This window comes from Podarcis muralis, chromosome 11 (assembly GCF_964188315.1).
Source record: "Podarcis muralis chromosome 11, rPodMur119.hap1.1, whole genome shotgun sequence".
In the NCBI taxonomy this organism is placed as follows: Eukaryota; Metazoa; Chordata; class Lepidosauria; order Squamata; family Lacertidae; genus Podarcis; species Podarcis muralis.
Genome location: NC_135665.1, coordinates 51,009,936 through 51,024,431, shown reverse-complemented (window position 1 = coordinate 51,024,431; position 14,496 = coordinate 51,009,936). Strand labels below are relative to the sequence as shown.

Genomic DNA, 14,496 nt, shown 5'->3' with positions numbered 1-14,496 from the left:
GCCAGGGCCTTTTCAGTACAGCCCCCGACTTGCTGGAACGCTCTGTCACAAGAGACTGGGGCCCTATGGGACTTGACATCTTTCCACAGGGCCTGCAAGACAGAGCTGTTCCACCTGGCCTTTGGTTTGGACTCAGTCTGACCCTTATGTCTTCCCTCCCCTTATGGTTTTGATTTATGGGCTACTTTTTAAATGAAGCTGCTTTTTAAATTGCATTTTAACCTGTATTTAAAATTGGGTGTCCCCCCCCCCTCCCATTATGTTTCTATTGTAATTTTACTGGTCTTAGCCGCCCTGAACCTGGCTCTGGCTGGGGAGGGTGGGGTATTATTATTATTATTATTATTATTATTATTATTATTATTATTACTAGTTCCCTTATGACTCTATGATTCTATAATGTCAGTCCTGGTTTGATATCTTGATGTTATGATGGTAAGACTAACTTACTGGAAAGGGAAGTTGTTGCATCATGACACATTTCCAAAGCGGTAGCCATAGTTGCTGAAGGTGGCAGTCAATTTGCTAACCAAGCTACATTCAAAGCAGCATATCAAAAGCCACACTTACGGGTTCCAGGACTTCTGGCACCAGAGTCTTTCCTTTGTCCTCCTCCTCCTCTTCCTCTGGCTCTTCGTTCTCTTTATTGTCAGTCCAGGGAGTCGCATCTTGAGCAGAGCAAGTGCTGATTAAATCTGGCAAACTTGTAGATGGGTAACTGAGAAAATCCTCTTCTGCCCCTTCCTGTGAGGAAGAAGGAGAGGAAGAAGAACACTTGCCATTACATCCTTGCACATACAAGCTTAGTACAACAACCCTGCAAAGTTAGTGGTGTATTAGTATTGAATGATATATTGTGGGTCGGTGTAAAGGGAGATTGCGATGGTACATACCGGTGAAGAGAGGTCCGCGAAGCCTGTCCAGGACAGCTTTTGAAAGGGGGGGGAGCAAAGACTTTCGCCCCCCGCCCGCCTTCAGAAGAGGTCCAGGACCTCTTCTGAAGGCGGGCGGGGGGCGAAAGTCTTTGCTCCCCCCTGCCTGCCTTCAAAAGCCATCCGGGACAGCGGAGAAACGCGCTGCCTTTCTCCGCTCTCCCGGGAAGGCAGGCAGGGGGGAGCAAAGACTTTCACCCCCGCCCGCCTTCAGAAGAGGTCCAGGACCTCTTCTGAAGGCGGGCGGGGGGCGAAAATCTTTCTCCCCCCTGCCTGCCTTCCCAGGGGCTTTTAAATCGCCCCGGACAGCGGAGAAGTCCTCCGCTGTCCCGGGGTTTTTTAAAATGCTGGGGGTGGGAAGAAAAGCCCTTGTCCCCCCCCCCCAGCCTTCAGAAGAGGTCGGGGGACAGACTGTCCCCGGACCTGGTCTGAAGGCGGTTTCCTTAGGAACGCATTAATTGATTTTCAATGCATTCCTATGGGAAACCGTGCATCGCAAGACGAAAAACTCGCAAGACGAAGAGACTTGCGGAATGAATTAATTTCGTCTTGCGAGGCACCACTGTATTTGGTTCCATTTTGCATGTTGCTTTAAGAAAAGGGGGGGGGGGAGACGAGGTCATAATGTGTTCATTGGAATAATTCGCACTAACATGTCCATAAGCTGATGACGGCAGCATCAAATGGCAAGTCACATGTTTGGAGCAGCCATTACTATCCAACACGATAGACCAGCCTTCCGCAACCTGGGGCTTTCTAGATGTTTTGGACCAATTCCCATCATCTCCAGGCAGCATGGCCAATGATGGCAGCTGTATTCCAAAACGTATGGAGGACAGCAAGCAGGTCAGAGGAAGCTACCACAGAAAGAACTTTCCCTCCATCACAATGCTTGCTTTTCAGCCAATTCCCATTCACCCATTCAGTTGCATCGAATGTTGACTAGTCAAGTGAAGTGTGTGCGTGCCTGAAGCAGCCCTTCACATCTCTCCTGAAAATGAACACAGCACAACCTGCAGTTCACCTGAAGCGGATTCTGGCAGGGTTTTCTCCTAGGAGAATTCGTGTCAGTCGTAGAGATTCTGGTGTGGCGTGACTGGAGAAAGGACTTTGGGAAGGTGTGGGCCAAAACCCAGCTCTTGAAACGCAGCCCAACTCAAAGGCAAACACATCAACCTACATTCTGAATGGTTCTACTGACAAGGTGAGGGATACACTGCGAAGCTGCTGCCAAACTGGCTGATGCTAAATAACTCCAGCTGAAATGTTGCAGAAGTCATCGTAAGCTAACGACTCTTGAGTCTTGTCAGTGGACTTGGCGGGTGTGTCTTTTGCTCATGGTACAGGGTTTTAAATTTGGGACACGGGCTGCAAGAAGCAATGTTGTAATTCATGGTCATATTCTAGCCAAGGAATGTGTGATCTGGGCAAGGAGGGTGGCCTGGGAAAAGTTGGATAGAGAAGGCCAGACAGAGAGGTCTCAAGGGCCGCACTCGAGGTTTCTCATACGTACTCTGGCATGTAGTGGAAGCATGAGAGAAGAGTTAAGCGTTGGAAGATGGTCACCGGGTTAATAAACAATCCCTATTAAACTTTGCTAAATGGCATGTGATAGCCAGAAAAAATATTTGCCAAATTTTGGAAAAGTAATAGAAACACAAATAGAAAGATTTGGGAACTATTAGAAATAGCTACACTGACAACACTTTTCAGAAATATAGATTAACAATGAGGTAAGTGTGAGAAGGTGGGATTTAATGTCACAATATGTATATTACACTAATATACCAGGAATAAAATTTATGGTGAATGAGTATATGATGCTATTCAATGAACTACTGAAGATATGAGAAACTGGGCTTTTAATAGGTCAAAATGAATTCATTTGTCTTCCCTTAATGTTCTATGTATTGATGGAAACTATTAGATGCAAATTTTGCACTTTAACCATTACAGCGTTTCATGCCGTAGAATAACATGGGGTGACAATGGTTTGAACACATATTCTCTGCCTCCAAAACAAACATCTCAGAAAGCAGAAAATGTGTTCCAAGGCCACTTCGAACATGTATAACACCCCCATATAGCTCAACCAATAGCCATTGTGGGACCTCTTCTCCATTAATTTAATAAAACAAACTAAGCTAATTGCTATTGTCCATTGTTGCAATGGCAAATTCCACAGCTTACAGTATTGATTCACTGGGTAAAGATGTACCTTCTTTTGTCAGTCCTGAATTTTCCCAACCGTTTTTCAAAAGCCATCTAAGCTAGTGGCTACGGTCACGTACTGCAGGAATAGATCTTCTGTGTACACCTAAACATACTGAATCCATTTAATGGACTATTACCTACCCTGCTTGCAACTACCAGGTACACAAGGCCTTCGGCCGACCGAAGAAGAGCGACAGCATCTTGATGGGAGAGGCCAACCAAAGAGTGGCCGTTGATCATGAGCAGTTCATCGCCAACTTTCAGTCTACCATCTCTAAGGAAAGAGGAAAAGGACAACAAAGACTTTTCAGTTTCATGGGGAATGTTTCTAGGTTCTGAAGCGTCAAGGAAGTTATTATTCTGTAGGCGAACATTATATTCTGATGCTACTGCTCAAGGAACAACAGGAGGTACCACGTCATTTGGGCAAAAGTGTTTTGTTTTGTTTTTAATAAAAAAAAAATGGGTCGCCACACACACCCGTTGCCCAGTCAAAGGAAGCAAGAATAAACGTCGGTGCTTCCTTTTCCCCATCCTCCTACTTTCAGTGGGGAAGTTTCAAGTCGAATATAGGAGGCACCGCCTGCATTTTGTTAATAATGAATATTCAAGTCACTCCACATTTACTTAACACCTTCTCTGGAGCGTCTCGGAGCACTTTATAGACACTAACGATATCACTGGTAAGTAGGTCAGCTTTAATATTAAATTTTCCGTGGAGCAGTTAACTCGCTCACTTGCTGTGGAGTAGTTAACTCGGCATGCGCCCTTTCCTGTAGTACAACTGCCCAGCACCAAATCCATCTCCCCAGGTAGGAACAGGTAGGAACCCTGGCAGACTTCTGCCAGCCTCTTTTTCAAGAGATGGACTAGTACCCTGCCAAGGCTTATGTGTAGTGTACCTGACCTACTTTCTCACAGTGGCGAGGGAATCCTAGAACATGCTAAAACAGTAAGGTTGCCAGAAAAAAGCTCAGGAACAAAGAACAACCTAAAGCAGGCATGTGGAACCAGTGGCTGTCCAGATGGTGTTGGACTCCAACTCCCATCCGTCCCAGACAGCATGATCAATGGTTAGGGATGGAGAATGAAGGTACTCTTCATGAAAATGAGGTGTACATGTACATTTTACGCGGGCCAAAAAAACCTCCAAGAATCCTTTTCTTCCACCTGCATAAGAAATGCCATCCCATAAAGGACGACGGGATGTAATTACCGTATTTTTTGCTCTATAAGACTCACTTTTTCCCTCCTAAAAAGTAAGGGGAAATGTGTGTGCGTCTTATGGAGCGAATGCAGGCTGCACAGGTTATCACAGAAGCCAGAACAGCAAGAGGGATTGCTGCTTTCACTGCGCAGCAATCCCTCTTGCTGTTCTGGCTTCTGAGATTCAGAGTATTTTTTTTCTTGTTTTCCTCCTCCAAAAACTAGGTGCATCTTGTGGAGCGAAAAATACGGTATATGGCTGTTCACATTCCAGGTTCAGGAACCTACCGCAGATTTTTGAAACACATGTGAGTTGCACACATCTTACTACCCTGGTGGCTTCCAGATTTCCAAACAAGCCTTGTTCAAATTGCTTCAGTCTCTGAGATCTCTGATTTTCCTGGTGGTAGAACCGGAACAGCAAGAAACTCAAGGGTGCTCCAGGCAATTTATTTACCAACATCAGGTACACCACGGGCAGGAGGATGCCCTCAAAAGGGTGATGGCAAAGGGAGTAATCTCTTTGGGGTTGTTGCTTCAGGGGCAAAGCACAGTCTTACAGGGACTTATTCTATCAAGCCTCATATCAAGATTTTTGGTTGGTCGCAGCTTCTGCTGTAGAAACTAAAAACCCTGATATGAGACTTGAAAGAATCTAGACAGAGCAGGGAGCTAGATGGGTGTCCTAGAAGAGCTCTAGTGGGGCCTCTGGAAGTCGCCTTCGGTATGAGGAAGGCTTGAGAAATGTTATTAGTGGTGAGATTTGGTGGGAGTGGCTGTGGGGAAACAACTCTTGCAACAGCATCAATTTATTATTTTACTTTTTCTTGTTTGTTTTGGATTTGAATTTTAAGTTGCTTTGAGGGGCCAATCCTTGCTGAAAAGCGGGGAATAATTTTTTTAAAAAAAACTAATTTGGCAGCCGCCTACTGCTTTCATTTACTTAAACCTTTGTGTTACACCCAAATGATGGGATAGTCAGATGTGCATGATGTGACAACAGAACAAATTGTACCTGTGAGCAGAGCCTCCTTCTTCCACCCGTGCGATAATGATGGCGTGAGGAGAACGTTTCGATCCTCGGCCTCCAGTGATCTGGATTCCCAGCCCATCTGTTCCCTTCATCATGGTCATCTTCCATATCCGGCAACCTTCTCGCTGGGAGAGGAATTTTCAGAGAGTTCTTGCATTTTTATTTAGGAGAAGACACTTTCCAGCTGCATCCTAAAATTTCTCACTCTGGCTGAGAGATCTAGCAGACCAGATCAGCGTGTGCAAACTGGGCTTTTGTTTTGTTGGAAAGGAAAAGGCAAGAGGCCTCAGACAGAGACATTTTGCTTCTCCTTTGACCAAGTCAAACCCAGAAGTGCGTGTCCCTTTTTTTGGATTACAATCCATTTTTATTGGATTACAACCAAATTTTTTTGGGAGGCCCCATTGGCAAAAGCATGCCTTAGGTTACAACCTGTTTTGGTTTACAACCAGGCCTCCAGAACGGATTATGGTTGTAAACCAAGGTACCACTGTATAGTCAACTCCCAATTTACGTGTCCCAAATCAATGTGCGACCACGCCGAACCCAGAAGTGACTTTAAAAATGGTAATAAGGGCCCTAAAAGAGAGAGAAAAGGCAATTTATAAGATATTGACAGGTGGGGTGTACCAACTTATCAAGGGATATTACAGCTCCCTCGCTGAATTTTCAACTTGCGGGGGAGAGTATGTCTCAAGACGTCTGGAAGAACTTTCTTTTGGTAAGAGTTGTTCAATAGTGGTATGGATTCAAATTAGATTCAGACTAAATATCAGAAAGAACTTTCTGACAGTAAGAGCTGTTGGACAGTGGAACAGACTCCCTCAGGAGGTTGTGGACTCTCTTTCCCTGGAGGGAAGAATTTGGGGGGCCATCTGTCATAGATGCTTTAGCTGAGATTCCTGCATTGCAGAGGGTTTGATTAGATGACCCTCAGGACCCCTTCCAATGCTACAATTCTATGAATCTACGATTCTAAGATTGCTTAGTATGCAGGCAATATTACTCCTAATTGCTCACTTAAGAGGCGATACCATGAACTACTTTGAGCATATCTGGGTACCTGTGTTTATGTCCTGACTTTCCCTCCCCCTTTGGGCTCCTGCACCCCAAGATCCCAGGCTAACCGGCCTGATATCTACTGGGACAAAACATGCACACTTCAATTCCAGGTATCAAATATTTCTTTGCTCTTGCACTGCACAAAAGTACAGAAACGGTGATGGCAATTTATCTGGAGGCAAGGTGTACTGGGTAGAAAATCCAGCTCGGTTTTCAGATGCGAGCTGACATCTGGGGGTTACAAGGGCGACTCCCCCCCCCCCCGTACTTGGCAGAGACTTTGCTGCAAAAGGTGAAGAGCTTGTGGTAAGAGTGAGATGGTTGTCTTTTGGCACGTCTTCCTTGTCAGCAGCACTCAGCAGACAGGACAGTAGGCTCCAAGCACTTAAGGCAGGCATCGTTTAAAGTGAAAGTGAGGAGCATTTGCCATAATTGAACATAACAGTTTGCAGAAGAAGAAGATGTTATTCTAGGTTCTTTCATTCTTTCTTTCTTTCCTTCTTTCTTTCTTTCTTTCAAAAAAAGGGATTCCCATGATACACTGAAACTCAGGCGCTTACTGCACTGCAGTATTTTACCATTCTGTACTCATTTATTCAATCCCACCCCCTACCCCCCACTTCATATTCATGCGCTTCGTTATATCAAACACAGATAACAGAATCACCGCTTATAAGGATACAACAGAGTGCTTTATATCAGATCTGACTATTTGCCTAATATTGTCTTCTCTGACTGGCAAAACAAATACAATACAGTAGTACCTCGGGTTAAGTACTTAATTCGTTCCGGAGGTCCGTACTTAACCTGAAACTGTTCTTAACCTGAAGCACCACTTTAGCTAATGGGGCCTCCTGCTGCAGCTGCGCCGCCGCTGCATGATTTCTGTTCTCATCCTGAAGCAAAGTTCTTAACCCGAGGTAATATTTCTGGGTTAACGGAGTCTGTAACCTGAAGCGTATGTAACCCGAGGTACCACTGTACGTATCTTGTTACGCAGGTGCAATAGTTACAAGAGTGCAACAGGCTGAATGGTAATGTATGTAACAAATTTCTTTACTGGTTACTTCCTAACATACGAATCAAGTCCAGGATGTACACCATATACAATCCTTAAGCAAGGTATAGAACCTATTCAATTAAATCCAATGCAGATATATTTCTTCCTTTCTTAATACACTGGCAGCATCTTTCCAGGACCTCAGGTAGAGAAAGATCCATCACACAATCATAGGAAGCTGATGCTTATTTAGCTGAACTCCAATGGTCAAACCACCTTCACCCTTCATTGTTCCCCATCCTGATGAACCTACGCAAGCCAAACCAACGCAGGGCACTTCCCCTGAAGAAAGGTGTATCCAGAGCAAATCTTTCCTGGTGATTTAAGCAACAGAACCGCACACCTTCATTTATGAGTGTGGCCAACCCTTGGCAATGGCGCTACAAGTGGCACAGGCAATGGGAGCCTGCAACAGTCCTGCATTGAACCATGAGAGGAGACCCAGGCTAGGCTATGGCAGACCTAAAGGCCTGCCAGGCTGTCGGTCTCCCCTCCGGCATGATGGTGCCATCTGCTACTTGGCTCAGGAAACTAGAGGCAATACCGTACCAAGGTACCGTATTTTTCGCTCTATAGGACGCACCGGACCATAGGAGGGGGAGAACAGGAAAAAAAAATTCTCCCCCTCTCTGCTCAGTGCCCCTTCAGCTAAGCGGCAGGAGAAACGGAGCCCCTTCCATTTCTCCTCCCGCTTCGCTAAAGGGGCGCTGTGCAGAGAGGGAAAACTGTGCAGTGCCTCTCCAGCGAAGTGAAGCTTAGAGAGCAAGAGGGATCGGTGTGCACCGACCCCTCTCGCTCTCCAGGCTTCAGGCGGCTATCCGCAAGCCTTCGGAGTGCAGCGGGTGCACTCCGAAGGCTTGCAGATAGCTGCCTGAAGCCCCCGGAGCGCAGCAGGTGTTCGTGCTGCGGTCCGGGGGCTTCAGGCTTCAGGTGGCCATCCACAAGCCTTCAGAGTGCGGTGGGAACTCCTGCTGCGCTCTGAAGGCTTGTGGATAGCTGCCTGAAGCCCCCGGAGTGCAGCAAGAGTTCCCTGCGCTCCGGGGGCTTCAGGCGGATTCAGCGAAAGCAACGCGAAGCCTCCAGAGCGTGGGGGGAGCTCTCCCTCTGCGCTTCGGAGGCTTCGCGTTGCTATCGCTGAAGCCAAGGAGCCTGCATTCGCTCCATAAGACGCACACACATTTCCCCTTCATTTTTGGAGGGGGGAAAGTGCACCCTATAGAGCGAAAAATATGGCAACTCAGCAGCAGTGTGTGGCAGAGCCAACACAAAACACCATTGGCCACCATTACCTTGGGGCAAGTACACACCTTACATTTAATGGTTGCAGTGGGTCAGGTAGAACTGCAGGCAACATTCTGAGCCTTAAGCAAAAAATCATGATTGATAGCAGATAATAAATAAAGAGAAGTAGACAGACAGATAGATAGTAGATTGATAGATGCAAGTGTTCTTGTTTCCCACAAACCCTTGGAATCCCTTTCATTTTTGTTTCTCCCTCCATCAGCAATGGCTCCTTTGGTCTCCCCAGATGTGGTCACCTTCCTTCTTGTCGCTTGGTACTTCCACAAAGTGGTACCTTCCAGTTGTTTTGAGCTACAACACCCATCAGCCCCAGCTGCTACGGCCAAAGTTAAAAATATCTACAGGACATCAGCTTGGGCAAGGCTCTCTTCCCAAACTATTGCAGTTGCAGATGCCCATTGGTTGCCCTAAAATGCTTAACTTTAGGTAGATCATAACCTATGGTATCTTTTTCTTCTTACATGTGACTTTCTTTCCCCTGAACAGGTCTTCTTTTTGGATATCATAAAGGGATCTAGCTAAAATTTGCATTTAAAAGAAACGTAAATCTCCATGTGCGTACACTACAAAAACAATTAAACTGTGTTCAAAGTGGCAAGAATTTCATTTTCTGTCTCATTATGTGTGAAAATGGGTTATCTGTGTTATATAACAGACCCCGAGTGAGAATAACATTTGTTAATTTCATGCTGCTCCCAAGAGTTATCTGCCTACGTCAGGAAACTGCATTGACCGTCAGAAATATACATCTATCTTTGGAACCCATCTACAGATTGAATTGCAAGTGCCTGTGATACAGCTGCTGAGAGGTTATGTCTGGCCAGGACTAAGCAGGAAAGCTTGAATCGCTCTTGGCTCAAGGCAGCGCCATTAAACCCCTTGATTTCATAAGCACCAAATTCCATCATTAATAAAACAAAAAGGAACGCTATTTGTTCTCCTGAGTAAAAACACAGCCTGTGTGAAAAACATTCTGTTATCAGAAATTCAATACCTTTGGGCTTAAAAACTGCATTGGTACACACACACACACACACACACACACACACACACACAACATGCACAGTTATCTTAAATTTGAAGAAAACATTGTCAAAAACAATGTCAGTCTCCAAATTTTATTTGCTCTTTCACCTACGTATTGTTTTGTTTTCTGCAGCACCTTTGTTTTGTTACCTTATTATTTTGTAAGCTACTTTGAAAATGCCTTGACTTGTAAAGTAGGTTCATAATTTAAATGAATGAATAATTGAATTGGGGCTTTTGGTGAAAGTGAGTTAGTGCTCCGCATCACAACATCATGAAAACTGTACTATACACTGCAGAGGTGGAAGGGCGAAATCAACAGGTTTGGGGGCAGGAATCCAGTTTCCAATAATGGCCACATTTGAGTGATCTCAGTAAGACAAGACATGAACAAATCCTGTGCTCCCACTTGCAAGTGCTTTGCTCCTGCCATCATACATTCAAGGGGCAGGAAATCCAGCTCCAACTGAGCTGCTCAGCCAAGTCATGACCTCCGTTTATGGGTAGCTGCCAGACCTAAATGAAGACTAGCCAGCCCAGGTCCACCAGCCAAGCCACACACCCTGGCCTGCCTGTGAGTGGCCATCGGAGGAAGGTGAAGAAGAAGAAGAGTTTGGATTTGATATCCCGCTTTATCACTACCCAAAGGAGTCTCAAAGCGGCTAACAATCTCCTTAACCTTCCTCCCACACAACAAACACTCTGTGAGGTGAGTGGGGCTGAGAGACTTCAAAGAAGTGTGACTGGCCCAAGGTCACCCAGCAGCTGCATGTGGAGGAGCGGGGAATCGAACCCGGTTCACCAGATTACGAGTCTACCACTCTTAACCACTACACCACACTGGGGCTGTATGCTGGACCACAACTGCCAACTCACAGGATCATTTTTCTTATCCAAAATGATAAAACTACAGTTATCGCCTTCTAATCAAGGCAGGTTATGAAGCTATGGTTTAAAGCTGGCTTAATAACAGGTCTTCTTCAGAAGCTGCTAACCATTGTTTCCCAGTTTGGAGAGACTCCTGGCTTGTGTGCTTGCCTGGTCAAAGGGAAGAATGAGACTTTTCTCTGCTTGTTATTATGAGATGCAATACCGTAATCTGAATGTAGGACCAGAACTATATTTAGCCAGAGTGGGGAGGTTGCCCAAGGTGGCAGAGGATGGAGGACAGGGAGCTGTGGCAAGATGGTGGAGGACAGAGACAGAACTGTATTATAACATGCAGCCTGCCCCGTGTGCTCAGTTAGCTTGCTGCCCTCAGGTATAGTGGTAGATGCTGCCCTATCACCAAGATCAGAGGCAAACTGTAGTTGCCTGTGCGGCTGACTCTTGAACTTGCAGCAGGGGAGACGGCCATCTTGTTTTTCACCTCAGGCAGCAAAATTTATTGGACCTGCCCTTGCTGAATATGGCCGCTCTGTAATTCCCTCCAGCCCAGAAGCAAGAAAGCCAGACAACTACAGCATATATATATATATATATATATATATAATATATTTGAAGTGAACGACTGTTATTAGACTTTAAGCCTCCAGGCCAGGCCTGTCTTCATTTTTACCTGAAAGTGCTTTAAAAAAATAGTAAATGCGATTATTATGAAGCAAGCTGTTACCATAGAATATAACAGGAATTGATTTTCTTTTTTTTAATAAAAGAAGCAAATAAATGCAGAGGAAGGCCTGAGAAAGCTGGGATCACTGAGCATTACGGTATACATTCTTAAAGGCTTGCATTTATTGATTATTTTTACATTAATATATATTCCTTTAGTAGGAGCTGCACATTTTCAACCACAAACTAGCCTTAGGTATTTTCGCACCTAATGTAAAAAAAATATGCTCCTGTTTTGGAGTTGCTGCTGTTGTTTTTAATAGCACACAAGAAAATAGAAACTGAAGGCAGAAAAACTGTGCCCCCTCTGGAATCCCTGCACAAAGAGACTGTTTTGTACGGACTTATGGAGCTGTTTTACCAAGTATCAGACCACTGGTCCATCTAAGTCCAGTCTATTCTGATGGACAGCAGCTCTCCACAGTCTCAGGTAGGACTGCTTCCCAGAATCCACTGTCTGAGATATTTCAACTCAGGGATGGGGAGCCTGTGGCTTTCCAGGTGTTTTGGCCTCTGATCCCCACCTGCTGTTCAGAGGAAAGTGGAGATTGGGCTTCAGTACCTCCTGAAGGCCCACAAGTTCTCCACACCTGCTTCAACTGGAACTACTGGAGATTGAACGTGGAGCCCATCACCTCCTGGCAAATAGAAGGGGAAGAAATGGAGGCAGTGAGAGATTTTACTTTCTTGGGCACCATGATCACTGCAGATGGTGATAGCAGTCACGAAATTAAAAGACGCCTGCTTCTTGGGAGAAAAGCAATGACCAGCCTAGACAGCATCTTAAAAAGCAGAGACATCACCTTGCCAACAAAGGTCTGTATAGTTCAAGCTATGGTTTTCCCAATAGTGATGTATGGAAGTGAGAGCTGGACCATAAAGAAGGCTGATCGCCGAAGAATTGATGCTTTTGAATTATGGTGCTGGAGGAGACTCTTGAGAGTCCCATGGACTGCAGGAAGATAAAACCTATCCATTCTTAAGGAAATCAGCCCTGAGTGCTCACTGGAAGGACAGATCGTGAAGCTGAGGCTCCAATACTTTGGCCACCTCATGAGAAGAGAAGACTCCCTGGAAAAGACCCTGATGTTGGGAAAGATGGAGGGCACAAGGAGAAGGGGACGACAGAGGACGAGATGGTGGGACAGTGTTCTCAAAGCTACCAATATGAGTCTGACCAAACTGTGGGAGGCAGTGGAAGACAGGAGTGCCTGGCGTGCTCTGGTCCATGGGGTCACGAAGAGTCGGACACGACTAAACAACATGGCGTGGAAAGCATCGCCACTGAGCTATGGGCCATCCCTTTCATGTTGGTTAGGCTTTTCCTACCAGGTGCACAGGAAAGAGCTGTTCTCCTCCTTGCATATATGTAACAGAGGGTGGCCTGCAGGCACATGGTGCCATTGTACTACTGAAGCTAAGGAGGCCTGGCCTTTTAAGCAACCTGGATGGGAAGCCATCTGGGAGCCATATGTGAGCTGCTCTGCAGATCAAGAGCAGGATATTTCTATTTATCATAGAAGCAACTCTGCTTAACACAATGTCTGTAGTTTCCTCTAGGCTTGATTTCAGAACTAAGCTGGGAAACGTGGGTGTGAAATATCTTCACAGTTCATCGGGGGCACCAAAAATACAAACACCTAATAAGCCTGTAGTCTCCCAGTTGGTTCCCCATGGCGGGCAATTTCCTCACACGATAAAGAGGCAATGATCTGTGAAAGTGGATTAGGTGATAAATAATTGCGCCGTTTCAAATCTTCAGGTTAATCGGGTGCATCTGCAATTATCTGGTGAACTGTGTTCATGTGTGAATTCAGCCTTTAAATGGGTTTCTAAGACGTCCAGGATCAAACTGTCAGTCAGTCATTCCAGCATTTAGGAATAAGAAAATTAATCCATCACGGCCAAAATATGACAGTTTTGAATCCTTGGGGAAAGAAAATAGGCTATTAAAGAACACACAAACCCGGCAAAGCTTCCATTTCTCTTTCTTCCCTTTTATTGATCCCCTATATTTTTCTAAAACTGGTGTTAAAATGAATTCCTTAATGCAACGGTGTACTGTTTCAACACATTTTTGTGGATTGAACCCTGAGCACCAAACAACAGAAGGGGGCTTTGATCATAATACCTTATTGTTAAAATTACTACAAGCAAGTATAATGGCATGAAAGAGAAACCACTAGAGGAGGAGGAGGAGCAGGAGGAGGAGGAGGAAGAAGAAGAAGAAGAAGAAGAAGAAGAAGAAGAAGAAGAAGAGAAGGAGGAGGAGGGGGGGAGGAGGAGGAGGAGGGGGAGGAGAGTTTGGATTTGATGAGCTGAGTGGGGCTGAGAGACTTCAAAGAAGTGTGACTAGCCCAAGGTCACCCAGCAGCTGCATGTGGAGGAGCGGGGAAGCGAACCCGGTTCACCAGATTACAAGTCTACCACTCTTAACCACTACACCACACTAGAACAAATGGCAAAGTCTCCACTGTCAAATCTCAGGGCAATCTCCCATCAACAAAGAGTAAGGGCCAATTCACACAATACATTCTTAGGTGTGTACTTAAGACAATTGCAGTGGACAACCTATAAAATTAAGGTGTGAATACAGTGAGCATGCATCATTCAAGTACACTCAGAAGCGAGTGGCACAGATGGGTGTTTTGGTACTCTTCTATCCTTGCAGACATCATGTGAGCAACTTGGTTCTTTTGAGCAAGTGGAAGGTGACTTCATTAGGGAAGGCTGCCTCACATTTTAAGATCCCACTTCATAGAATCATAGAATTGTGGAACTGGAAGGGACCCTGAGGAATATGCAGCTGTCCCATACGGGGATCGAAACTACATCCATTGTATTATCAGCACCACACTCTAATCAATCTATCCAGGCATTCAAGAAAGAGGCAGTGAAGTTGTCTTTTGCAGGTGGGGGTCAATGGCAGTTCATATTTCCTCTCACACCACAGAGCCAAGAAAGAAATTCAAGGTGGGGTAGGAAGGTAGTTAAAGTACCAAAAAAATAAATCATTTATGGAGCCAATGTGTTGAACCAAGTGCTGAGCC

At 45.4% G+C, this 14,496-nt stretch overlaps 1 protein-coding gene across 7 annotated transcripts in view; it reads right to left on the bottom strand.

Annotated features, from left to right (window-relative positions):
- PDZD2 (PDZ domain containing 2) overlaps positions 1-14,496 on the bottom strand; it is a 233,036-nt gene that overhangs the window by 57,267 nt on the left and 161,273 nt on the right. For 6 of the 7 annotated variants that reach the window (XR_013394713.1, XM_077936445.1, XM_077936444.1 and 3 more), the window contains 3 exons: positions 5,368-5,510; positions 3,288-3,420; positions 571-744 (listed from right to left, as the gene is read on the bottom strand). The exons of the other annotated variant lie outside the window; for it this stretch is intronic. Coding sequence is in view for 5 of the 6 variants with exons in the window: in XM_077936445.1 (XP_077792571.1) it covers positions 571-744; positions 3,288-3,420; positions 5,368-5,510 (450 nt within the window). In the remaining variant the exon portion in view is untranslated. The remainder of the gene's footprint in view (positions 1-570; positions 745-3,287; positions 3,421-5,367; positions 5,511-14,496) is intronic. 7 annotated transcript variants of the gene reach the window in all.